The sequence below is a fragment of the Acanthamoeba castellanii genome, assembly GCF_000313135.1.
Source record: "Acanthamoeba castellanii str. Neff unplaced genomic scaffold scf7180000084690, whole genome shotgun sequence".
NCBI lineage: Eukaryota > Discosea > Longamoebia > Acanthamoebidae > Acanthamoeba > Acanthamoeba castellanii.
Window position 1 is genome coordinate 21,283 of NW_004457316.1, and position 11,750 is coordinate 33,032.

General features: G+C 59.7%; 4 protein-coding genes across 4 annotated transcripts in view; 2 read left to right on the forward strand and 2 right to left on the reverse strand.

Moving 5' to 3' along the window:
- Positions 1 to 118: 118 nt before the first annotated feature.
- ACA1_349640 (HEAT repeat domain containing protein) lies at positions 119 to 3,394 on the forward strand (the record flags this gene model as incomplete). The annotated part of the gene is given in 14 exon segments (XM_004335118.1): positions 119 to 346; positions 362 to 433; positions 529 to 632; positions 729 to 800; positions 838 to 924; positions 985 to 1,113; positions 1,235 to 1,343; positions 1,422 to 1,573; positions 1,604 to 1,667; positions 1,801 to 1,898; positions 2,093 to 2,159; positions 2,246 to 2,353; positions 2,474 to 2,630; positions 2,715 to 3,394. 14 exon segments carry the CDS (start codon positions 119 to 121, stop codon positions 3,392 to 3,394), a joined length of 2,127 nt encoding a protein of 708 aa, XP_004335166.1.
- Positions 3,395 to 3,554: 160 nt separating this feature from the next.
- On the reverse strand, positions 3,555 to 7,995 carry ACA1_349650 (cellulose synthase (udp-forming), putative; the record flags this gene model as incomplete). The annotated part of the gene is made up of 5 exons (XM_004335119.1): positions 3,555 to 4,184; positions 4,270 to 6,129; positions 6,195 to 7,229; positions 7,330 to 7,484; positions 7,596 to 7,995. Coding segments are annotated over 5 exons (4,080 nt in total), but the record flags the coding sequence as incomplete, so codon positions are not given.
- A 753-nt stretch (positions 7,996 to 8,748) lies between these two features.
- ACA1_349660 (BAT1 protein) lies at positions 8,749 to 11,172 on the forward strand (the record flags this gene model as incomplete). The annotated part of the gene is made up of 6 exons (XM_004335120.1): positions 8,749 to 8,858; positions 8,976 to 9,266; positions 9,369 to 9,589; positions 9,677 to 9,795; positions 10,432 to 10,673; positions 10,761 to 11,172. 6 exons carry the CDS (start codon positions 8,749 to 8,751, stop codon positions 11,170 to 11,172), a joined length of 1,395 nt encoding a protein of 464 aa, XP_004335168.1.
- Positions 11,173 to 11,346: 174 nt separating this feature from the next.
- ACA1_349670 (uncharacterized protein) overlaps positions 11,347 to 11,750 on the reverse strand; it is a gene marked incomplete at both ends in the record, with an annotated part of 2,397 nt that continues 1,993 nt past the window's right edge. Inside the window, 3 exon segments of the mRNA XM_004335121.1 lie at positions 11,347 to 11,447; positions 11,551 to 11,642; positions 11,656 to 11,719. Coding sequence (XP_004335169.1) covers positions 11,347 to 11,447; positions 11,551 to 11,642; positions 11,656 to 11,719 — 257 coding nt within the window.

An 11,750-nucleotide genomic window follows, 5' to 3' on the forward strand; every position in this document is an offset into this window, starting at 1 on the left:
ACGCCATGTCCAAGTCGGTAGAACTTGAAGAAACGACTCTGGTGCGTGTTGCCGCCATCCAACGACCTCGATCTCTTGTTTATTGATTGGGAGCGGTCTTGGGGGGGGGGAATATTAGATGATCGAGAGGGTCGTAGGCGAGCTGATGGATGTGCACCCCGACCTGCGCGTCAAAGAAGCAGCACTGCGCTGGCTGCGTCATGGCAGTGTGCCAGATTCCGACCTCTTCCGCATGGTAACTCCTACTGGACTCCCCCACCTCCTGGCTATGGCCTGCAGCACTTACACCAACTACCGACCACAGCGCGTTCTCGAATTGGCGGCCGACTCTCCCACCCGAATCCGAGTGCTTGCCTTACAGGTCCTGCCATGGATTGTGGGGCCTGAGTTGGCGCTAGAGGTCGTCATCGAAACTGCCTTTGCTGCCGTTATGGTACCCCCCCCCGCCGCCGCCGCCGCCAATAGCTCTGTGCGGTGGTCCGGACTGGATGGGTTTTTACTGGAGTATTTTTTGCCACACTCGCTCAGGATAATGACATCATGGTCGCCACTGAGGGATGCAAGGTGCTTGGTCACTACAGTGTCCTCAACGACGAGCCTGCTTCGCGTGAGATTGATGCCTACGCTCACAGGTATGGAAGCATAGAGCGCGAACAAACATTGCCCCCACTTTTGTATCACACACACTGTGAAACAGTCATGTGATGGCGCTGACGTTTCATCAACAGGGCGGACTTGCTGGTCAAGACTACTGTGCGAAGGCGGCCTCCGGTGGCCAGTCTCCTGGCGCTTGCCGCCAAGTGTGTGGCAGCACATTGGGAGCCTGCTCTTCTGCAGGGTGCCCTACCCGCTGAACTGCACGCGCTCGTGCAAGACACATCGTCAGCGGCCCAAGCCCAAGGTGCCTCCTTGTGTTCACTTAGGGTAAGGTGAGGCCACCCACACAATCAGAGGACTCACTCAACCTTGTCTCGCAGGTTCAAGGCTAGACGAACTGCAAAAGGCGGCGAAGGCCACCCTCCTGCGCCTGGGTGGAGTCATACCTGCGTTGTACGACCACGTGGTCCCGTATGTCGTGTCGATGCTGTGCCCGGACCATCAGTGGCAGTTGCGGTACCACCATGCTCCAGAAATATCATAGTGTGCCCAGATGGCTCACATGTACGATAACACACACACACACACACACACACACACACACACACACACACACACACACACACGTCTTATACAGGGAAGGCGGATTGCTGGTCTTGGGATGCATGATGCGAAAGTGGACTGAGCTGCATAGTGGATATGCAGACCTGCACCTGTCAGTCATCTCCTCGCTCACCGATCCGGAGGTCCTCTCTCCATTTTCCATTCTAGACTCTCTCTCTCTCTCGCTCGCTCGCTCGCTCGCTCGCTCACACAAGCCACAGGCGCGAATACGGAGGAGGGCTGCATGGGTGGCAGACGCCAGCCTGCGCTGGCTCGACGAGGCCACGCAAAAAGAGGCCATTTCGCTCTTGGTGCCTCTGCTGCACGACCCGGACCATAAGGTTCAAGGTGCAGCGTACAAGGCCCTCCGAAGGTTGCATGACCTGCCTAGGCCTAGGCCTAGGCCTGTGGTCAAGACGATTATCGAGGGCTGCCTCAACCACCTGCAACACAGCGCCCTCCCGTGGGTAACTCTCTCGCACTGCCTCCCGGGTGGCGGCCTTATTATGAATTATTGATGTATACTGATTTATTTATTTATTTATTTATTTATTTATTTATTCTACAAGGCCTCACGTACATGCCGTGTGTGTTTGCCAGGGCTGCCAGGATGAGCTGACGCTGCTCACCTTGGCCCATTGGATTCCTGACTTTGTGCGAGGAGACGACGATGTGCACGACACAGATGTGGTCGCGGGGTGCATGCGGGTGCTCTTGGAGGCTGTTGCCGGATTGTTGAAGCCCTCACTATCTGCGATGCAAGCAGTGAACCACGTTTGCGCGTGTACGTTTCTTTGTCTCTCCCAGGAGCAGAGAGGGGGGTAACCCCGAGTCCATCATTCTAAACGGACTAAAGGGACTGTCTATGGCGGCGTGCAGCTCCGGGCTACAGGTGCGTTGTAGACGGGGAGCAGCTGATCATTGCCTGCGAAAGGCATTTCGAAGCGACGTCAGCCGTGGTATGGCTCGCCCCCCATACAACTCATCGTTCCCTGTGCACTGAATGTCAGTTGCTCTCTCTCTCTCTCTCCTGTGCGCCACACAGTTCCTGGCTGGCCTTGGTGCCCTATGTAGCTTGCTGGAGCATGGCCTCGTCAGTCTCGAGCCTGACAGAGCGACCAAGTGGATCCTATTCGCTGTGGACACGCTCCAGGTATCGCCCCCATCCTTCCCAGAACTTCACCATTCACCCCTGGGCTAATTCTTCGTGTGTGTGTGTGTGTGTGTGTGTGTGTGTGTGTGTGTGTGTGTGTGTGTGTGTCATGGTGTTCAGTTAAACAGTCTGCCCGGCCTCAGTGCGCTCTACTGCTTCATCAAGAGGTATCCCGAGTGTGTCACTGCGCAACTCTCCCTCGTCGTTCCCGCGCTCATGACGAGGCCACTGGCGTACAACTTGCAAGAGTCCATGTACGGCTTCTGCATGTGCATCGGTACGTGTGACACGCAGGAGGCTCCTTTCGTCTTCTATCATCCATTTCTTTTGGCTGAAGGTTGGTCTTTCCCCACTGCTGCAGATGCGCTGACCACGCACTGCACAGAGGGCGTGCGCGCGTGGGTCACAAGCCTCTCTTCGTTTCTCGTTCGCCACAACTACAGCATGCCCCAGCATATGGCGCTGCGTTGCTGCGTGCAGTTGGCCCAGTGTGGCGCGGCCGACCTCGACCCGGGAGTCTTCGCCCTGCTGACCGAACTCAACGGGGGCACGCTCCACGCCATCACCGCCTCGGTCTCGGGCATCGAGCACACGTTTCGGCCCACCACGGAGGGCCTCGCCAACCTGCTGCTCGAGTCTCTGGCCGCACGCAAAGCTCATTTGGCAGCACCTGCGTTCGACCTGTGCGCACGCGAAATTCCCTCACCACAGGCCGCGCTCGGCCTGTTCATGCTCTTCGCCGACCACCTGCAGCGCCGCACGAGAGCCTACCAGCGCCTGCAGACCAGCATCAGCCAACAGCAGCACACAGGCGCGGATGCACGAGGGCTGCCGCAGGTGGAAGAGAACAGATGCTGTCCCTACGGCCAGGACGACAGCAAGGAGCTGCGAGACAAGGTGCAGCGGGTGCTGCATGAGCTCGCGGCTCGCATCGGCGAGAGGCTGCTCCGGGAGCAGAAGCGAAGGCTGCAGCGCCATGCTGGTGGCCTCCGCCGCTATCTGCACGCCGAAAGCCCGCTCCTCGCCCTCCTCGAGGCCTGACCGCCGTATGTGCAGTGTGTGATGTGATGGACTGGCTGTTGCCAAACCGGGTTGACTGTAAAACGGCCCAGACGCTGGGAGGAGTGCGATCCTTGGGCCAGGTAAAGACGAAGACGTGGTGGAAAACGCGCTGTTGGTTCAATAATTGAGGCACTGTGGGTGTGTGCGGAGAATACATGGGTATGTGGGGGGGCAGAGCAGATCTCGTGCAGCTCCCCGCAGCGAGGAAGGGTGAAGGAGGAGAGAGAGAGTAGATACAGGCTGGTGTGGTCGGACGTCGCCGCTTAGGCGAAGAGGACGCCAGCGGAGATACCGACGCAGAGCAGGGCGGTGAAGAGAGCCAGTTGGGGATCTTGAAGCGGCCGAGCTCCTTCTTCTCGTCGGAGGGCTTGTACTCGTTGATGAGGAGCTCGTAGAGGGACATGGAGACCATGGGCCAGAGCTGGATGAGGATGACGCCGGCGAAGAAGGCCGAACCGAAGGCGGCGAGGCGGTCGTCGGAGTCGGCCAGGAAGATGATGAGGCGGATGATGATGCCGAAGATGAGGAGCATGGAGACGACAACGTTGAAGTACTCGATGGCAGTGGTGCGCGTGCCCTCGCCGGTCACCTTCCAGCCGGTCAAGCCGGTGCCGAGGAACTTCTCATAGAGCGCGTCGAGGATGCCGAGGAACGCGGTGAAGGCCTGCGCGTACCAGACCTCCTGCGCCACCCAGACCGACGACGACTTGACGCCCTGGAGCGCGATCAGGTTGTTGGCCATACGCAGGCACAGGTAGGGCAGGAACACCTACACCATGGAAAAGAAAGAAAGAAAGAGTAAGCAACACAGTCCACAGTGAACTAGAAAGCCATGTAAGTAAGTAAGTAAGTACCCAGAGGAAGGAGGAGATGTCGAAGGGGTCGTGGGGCTGGAGCGGGGGCTCGGCGAAGAAGACGAAGACGAGGGCGCAGAACATGTAGAGGAGGGCGGAGATGGCGGAGAGGGGCCAGGTCATGGTGTCGATGGCGTAGAAGGTGAGCATGAAATTGGACGGGCGCTGGTCCTTGGGGAGGCGCTTGGGGGCCTGGCCGATGCACATCTTGATGGGGGGCTCGTAGAACTGGGCCCACCAGAGCTGGATGGAGCCCTTGACCCAGCGGAGGTACTGGAGGAGACGCGAGGCGACGGTGGTCGGGGCCTCGCCGACGACGAGGGGCAGGTTGACGTAGTAGGAGACGAAGCCGTCGCGGTGGAGGCGGATCGACGTGTGGGCGTCCTCGGTCTGCGACTCGTAGGGCACGCCGCCGATGCGGAGCAGGGCGCGCTTGGCGAAGATGGCGTTGGTGCCGGCGAAGGCGCACGCGTTCTCGCCGTCGCGGCCGGGCTGAATGGCGGCGAAGAACACCTGGTTACCGTTGCCCAGCTTGTCGCCGTCGCGGATGGCGTCGCGCACGAAGATCTGCGGCGTCTGCACGAACGACAGGTTGTCGTTGATCTCCCAGTGGCGCGCCAGCTGGCCCTCGTTGTAGAACCAGGGCAGTGTGTAGAGCAGGAAGTCCGGCTCCGGCCGCATGTCGTTATCGAGGAAGATCAGGTACTGGCCCTTCTCGCGCACCTCCGTGTTGTAGAGCACGTTGTTGATGTTGCCGGCCTTGTTGTGATGCACGTTGGGCTTGATGCGCGCCACGATCTTGACGCGGTCCTTGGGCATGGTCTCGTCGTCGAACGACATGTCGGGGTAGCCGCCCCACATCTTGGGGCTCTTGTGGTGGATCTCGTCGCCGTCGTCGTCGTAGCCCTCGCCGTCCTCGTCCTCGCCGTAGATGACCTCGATGGTGCGCTCGCGCTCCTGGCGCGAGAGAGCCTGCTTCTTCTTCTTCTCGGGGTTGCGGAGCTCGAAGGTCACAGAGAGCGAGCCGCGGGCGCAGTCCTCGCGGAACATCTCCTCCTTGAAGTGGAGCACGGGGATGACGGCGCCGCCGAGGTAGACCTCGACCACCTCCATCACGCGGTACACGACCTCGCGGCCGATGTCGCTGGGCTCGAAGTCGTAGGGGATGCCGTTGAAGTCCTTGCCGAGGCCCAGGTGCTTCAGGATGCGGCGGTTCTTCTCGTAGATCTTGCGCACGCGGTCGCTCATGGGCTCCAGCAGGCAGCCCATCTTGTCGTAGAGGCCGCCGGCCTCGGCCGCCAGCTTCTCGACGTCGTCGTGGAAGCCGAACGAGTAGGGCTTCTTGGCGTCGTCGACGCTGCTGGTCTCGCTGCTCACGTCCACCTCCTCGCCGTCGTTGTCGGTGGCCTCCCCGTCGGAGGAGGTCTTGGTGCCGGCGCCCCTCTTGCGGGCCTCGTCCTGGAGGGCCTGGAGGGCCTCAGGGAGCGGGTAGAACAGCGGGTCGAACTCGGGGAACGGGTAGCTGTCGATGTCGGCCTGGGTGATGGTGTTGTCGGTGTAGTTCTCGCCAAAGTCGTCCTCCTCGTCGTAGTAGGAGGACTCGTCGAAGAACTCGTCGACCTCATCCTCGACCTTCTTGCCCTCCTCGCCGTCGGCGCCGTCGGTGGCCGAGTCGTCCTTCTTCTTCTGCTCCTTGGCCTTGCCGCTGCAGCAGGCGAGGGAGCAGGGGAGCGGGCAGCGCTTGCCGCCCATGCACCACTGAGCCTTGCGCTTGAGCCAGGCGAGGGCCTTGGCAGTCTTGGCCTTGGCGCCGGGCTTGGCGGGCTGCTCGCCGCGGGCCTCGAGCTCGGCGAGGATGAGCTTGCGCACGGTGTCGAGCGCTTCTGGCCGAACGAGTCGTCGCAGATGCGGTGGGTGAGGTGCACGTTGGGCAGGCGCTTCATGAGGAGGCAGCCCTCGAGGGTCTTCTGCGTGGTGTTGGGGTCCTCCTTGTAGTGGAAGATGAGCGAGTCGACGCGCACGCGGTCGACGGTCTCGACGAAGCCCTCGAGCGCGTAGAGGCTCTTGCGCTTGCGCACGGTGGGCGTCCAGAAGTTGAGGTTGTAGATGATGCCCAGCACGTAGTTGACCGTCTCGGCCACGACGTAGGCGAACCACGAGATCACGGCCACGAAGGTGTCCCAGTTGCGGCCCCATCCGATGAGCCACACGAGCCAGAACATGCCCCACGCCGCGATGAACAGACCCAGCACGCGCGTGGCCAGGATCTTGACGGCCGGCACCACCTTGTCCGGCGTGCCGCGCTTCCAGTCGATCACGCCCGGCGGCGGCTTGCGCTTCTCCTCCTCCTCAGCCACCTCGTCGCGGAGGAGCCACTCGCGCTGCTTGTTGAACATTTCAAACTTGTTCTGGAGCACCTCGATGCGGTCCTCCTCGCGCAGCTTGTCCTCGGCGATACGCATGCGTTGCGTGGCGCCGGCCGACGAATCGTCGTCATCGACCGACGCATAGGAGCCCGACAGGCCGGCGGTCCTCTCCTCTGAGTCGTCGAGATACTCGCCGTCGTCGTCGTAGTCAACGTTGGCGTCGTCCACGACCACCGAGTCGTCGTCGTTGCTCTCCGAGTCGCTCACGCTCTTGCTGGCCGTGTCGACACCCTTGTCCTTGTTCTTGCTCTTCTTGCTCTTCTTGAGCAGGCGCTTCTTCTCGCGCTCCTCGCGGTCGGGGCGGAAGCGGATGCGCAGGCCGAAGCCGTCCTGGCTAAAGGCCGTGCAGTGGAGCTTGCGGTTGATCCAGGGGATCACGACGAAGAGCAGCATGGGGATGGCCACCAGGGCGGCCATGATGCCCCCGAAGACGTAGACGTCGGTCTGGTCCTCCGGCGTGGCCAGCTCGCTGCACTCGGCGTCGGCCGTCTCAGGGATGAACTTGACCCACGGGATCAGCGCCTTACGCCTCATCTATATGCGCAGGGTATGCAGGACAAAAGAGGTGAGCATTGTCCATCTATGCCTGCACGTGCAGGTAGAACCTGCGGGATGCTGGAGGGAGGCGACGTACGTCGGAGGGCAGGGCGCTCCAGCAGCTGGGGCTCATGGCCAGGAGGGCCGCACCGGAGAGGGCGAAGACGAGGCGAATGAACCATCCCGAGGGCGAACGGCTCACGGCGACGCCAGCAAAGAGGAGGCCCACGGTGAGAGTGATCAGCTTGCCCCCTGCCGGGAAAATAAAAAGAAAGGTTTCGTCAGTCCTATTTTCTTTCCCTTCTTTTCTCGCGGAGTTTGATTGTGTGCAGGACGAGAGACGAGAGACCGGGGCGGACGTACAGGCATGCTCGTCTTGGGTGTCGAAGATGTTGTGGAGGCCTGCTTCGAGGAGCATTCCGAGCAGCATGCCGACGAAGAGGCCGTAGGCGAGCATGAGGAAGCGGAAGAAGAGCAGGCCGATCAGGGCCACGAGCGCGCCAACGGGGATGGCGGCGGCGATGTAGGCCGTGTTGAAGTCGATGTCGATGTTGTGGATGAGCACCCGGATGGTGATGGTCGCTCCGAGGAGGACGCATGAGAGGAAGAACTGGAAGTAGTTGAAGAGTGTGAGGAGAGCCTGCCTCTTGGGCGTGTTCTTTCCGACGCGCGGAATGGACGACAGGTAGGGCAGGCCGAAGAGGATCAGTAGCGTGCCCAGAGAAGCCGTGATGACTCCTTCGAGGTACTGATTGAACGCCATGGCCACGTCGCGACCTGGTGACGGTGCTGTACTGCTACTGCTTGGTCCTTGGAAGAGTTTTCCGCGAGTGCTGCTTGCTTAGAGGGCGTGCGGCGAGTGAGTGAGAAGAGAGCTCTATCGGCAAGGGGAGGGTATAAGGGGCAGCTTCGAACTGGACCCGGTGAGTATGAGGCGACGAGTGCTGTAAACAATGGTTGGGCCTCAAAGGGGCCGGCCTTGTTTTCAAGGTCGGTGGGGCGCACGCTTGGCCCTTTTACCTGGCTTCAATTCGATGAGATTTCGGCCGAGTTGGTAAGTCGACCGTTCTGCCATTGGCCGAAGTTTTATTTTCCCCCACTTTGCTGCCGCCACTCTCGATCGATCTCCCTGGTCGGCAGATCATCCGCTTGTCCTGCGCCGCGCTATCTGCCCTCTTCCTCGTCGTTTGTGTTCGCCACCCACACTTCGTCACACGGTGCCCACTCGTGAGCCAAAGACGATCGAATTCGGTGGAGATTTGATGCGCGAGTGTGACGTTTTTTGGAATGTTAGGAATCCCCAAGCGAAGGAATGCGACAAGAATGACGGCCGGTTCCCGCGAGCTGGCCAGCCACCTTAAAGTGGGGGCCTTTTCTCGACCTTTTCGTGGGCAGAAAAAACCTGGAATGGCGCTTTCTCCGTCCGGCCAGAGCGCTGCCAACGGTTCCTTCTGGTTCGACGCTGCGATCGCAATCAATCCCTCTCTCAATCAACGCTTCCCCTCTCACATTCAACATGGCCGAGCCTTTTGACGTCAACGAGCTTGCTGATTACTCTGATGGAGAGCTGGAGCAAGAGGAACAGGAGACGTTGGAGGCGGGAGCCAAGTCGGACGAGGCCAAGACGTACGTTTCATTCATTCATTCACCACAATCATCCATTCATTCCTGGCCACCACAAAAGAAGCAATGAGTGAAGGAGAAATTGACACACTGCGGTGTGTGTGTTGTTGAATGTCTCAGGTCGGCGGATACCCACAGCACGGTTCACACTGCTTCGTTCAAGGATTTCCTCCTGAAGCCCGAACTCTTGCGCGCCATCACCGACTGCGGTTTCGAGCACCCCTCGCAGGTGCAGTTCGAGGTCATCCCGCAGGCGATCCTCGGCACGGACGTCATCTGCCAGGCCAACTCGGGCATGGGTAAGACCGCCGTGTTCGTGCTCTCGGTCCTGCAGCAGATCTCGGCCGAAGACGGCACCAGCTGCCTCATTCTGGCGCATACGCGCGAGCTGGCGTACCAGATCTCGCACGAGTACGTAACGCGTCCTTTGCGATGATACGACGTCTAATAATCATCGGGTGGGTAGTACTAAACAAAAGCGAAATCGAACAAACCGATCCGTTTCACCTGCAGGTTCGGCCGTTTCACCAAGTACATGCCGAACATCAAGGCGTCCGTGTTCTTCGGTGGTCTGCCCATCGTTCAGGACAGGGCTACGCTCAAGAAGGATCCCCCGCACATTGTGATCGGTACTCCTGGTCGTATCCTCGCTCTGGCCAACGAGAAGGCTCTCGATCTCAAGAAGATCAAGTTCTTCGTCCTCGATGAGTGCGACTCGCTCCTCGAGCCCATCGGTACTACTTTATTCCCCTCCCCCAAAGCACCAAAAGCCGTTCGCCAAATTCGCCTACTCATGGCTGTCTTCCCTATTCGCGATTCAGACATGCGCGCTGATGTTCAGAAGATCTTCCGTCTGACTCCCCACAACAAGCAAGTCATGATGTTCTCGGCCACGCTCAACGACGAGATCCGCGCCGTCTGCAAGAAGTTCATGCACAACGTACCTTCCCATAACATCCATCTCATTCTTTCCACCTGCTGCCGATGACCGCCCCGCGAAATCATCGCGTCATCGACATCATCACCATCATCATCCACACACTTCTCTCTGCCGCGAGACGACATCACTCCCGCCCATCGCCCAGCCCACACGGCCTGGCGCGGCGACGGAAGTCCGGACACGAATTATGGGCGTGGCGGCCCCCCTGCAGCTGAAAATTTCTCTCGGAGACAGCGCGCGAGGAGGAAGGAGGCGCTAAAAAGAGGAGGACAGAGGGGGAGGAGAAGGAGGACATAATGGCAATTTGTGGTGGAGCCACGCGGCGTCTGTCTAAGGACGGAGCTGCGGCCGGTGCAAATCATCCGCTCATCGAGAAGGGCGACCAAGGCTTCCCCCGGCCAAGAGCTCTCTCTCTCTCTCTCTCTCTCGAGACGGAAACCGTTCCTCTTCTGGGCAGCAAAGCGGCTAAGCTTCGAACTTCAGCACGGCGCGCGAAGCTTGGTTCTTTCTACTCTTCTCTCTTCTTTATCTCCTCTTCTCTTTCATCCAACCTATTGCCCATCGCGCGAGAACAGCACAGAACCCTACGCATCAGAGAGATCTCTAACGCACTGCTCCTCTACCACACACGTCTAGCCGCTCGAAATCTACATCAGCGCCGGCAGCAAGTTGACCCTCCACGGCCTCAACCAGTACTACGTCCAGCTCGAGGAGCGAGAGAAGACCCGCAAGCTCGTCGACCTTCTGGACACTCTCGAGTTCAACCAGTGCGTCGTCTTCGTGAGCTCTGTCAAGCGGGCCGCCGAGCTGAACAAGATCCTCGTCGAGCAGAACTTCCCCTCGATCGCCATCTACCGTGGCATGCAGCAGAAGGAGAGGTACGGCATCATTCAAGTCAAGCCCTGTCTTTCGTTCCTTCGTGCAAACTTAGGCTGACATCAACTCATCGTCCCCCCCCCCTGAAGAATTGAGAAGTTCGCCCAGTTCAAGAGTCTGCGTGCCCGTATCGTGGTCGCCACCAACCTTCTGGGTCGCGGTATCGACGTGGAGCGCATCAACGTCGTGATCAACTACGACATGCCCGGTGAGGCCGACACCTACCTCCACAGGGTGGGCCGTGCTGGTCGTTTCGGTACCAAGGGTCTGGCGATCTCGTTCGTGTCCACCAAGGAGGACGGCGAGGTGCTCAACAAGGTGCAGAGCCTCTTCGTTGTGAACATCCCCGACCTCAAGCCCGGCGTGGAGATCCCCAAGTCCTCCTACAGTATGGCCCTTCCCCATCCCGCCATCATCACTTCACCACTCGACGTGCGAGCTCTCAGCCGTATGAACAGTTTGTTTACTCTGCTTGTTTCTTCTTGCGCAGTGCAAGCCTAAGTTTCCGCCCTCGACCGATGAGTATCCTCGACGGAGGCCGATGGCTCTCGGTGCAGTCGCAACCAACTGCAGCCTGCAACCACTTCACACACGCATCATCCACAACAACACAATAAACCGCGCTCTTCGACCGAACTAGCACCAAACAACTCCTTTTACCTCGAAGCTGAACGTTCACACGTGAATGTAGCCATTGCCCCAGAGGAAGACGACCACGTTGGAGAGGATGAGGAATATGAGGATGGGCATGAGCCACCGCCCCGCGCCCGACGTGCCTGAGCGCGACAGTCCAGTGGGGGAGGAAGGTGGTGAGCAAGGCTGTGGTCAAGGCACGCATGCGTGATCACACTTAGTAGTACTGGAGGGGAGGAGTCGCACCTCCCGTGAAGTTGGGGTCGACTCGCTCGAGGGCGTTCCAGCCGTAGGTGGCGCCCAAGTAGTCCTCTCGCACGCGCAGCGCCTCCTTCCTTCTGGTGCCTTGACTGGGGCTTCTCGTCACTCTTCTTCTCGCTCCAGTACTTACTCAACTCCAGGATCTCAATCGGCCCTGGTGTGCGATGGTGCGTGCGATGTGGTGT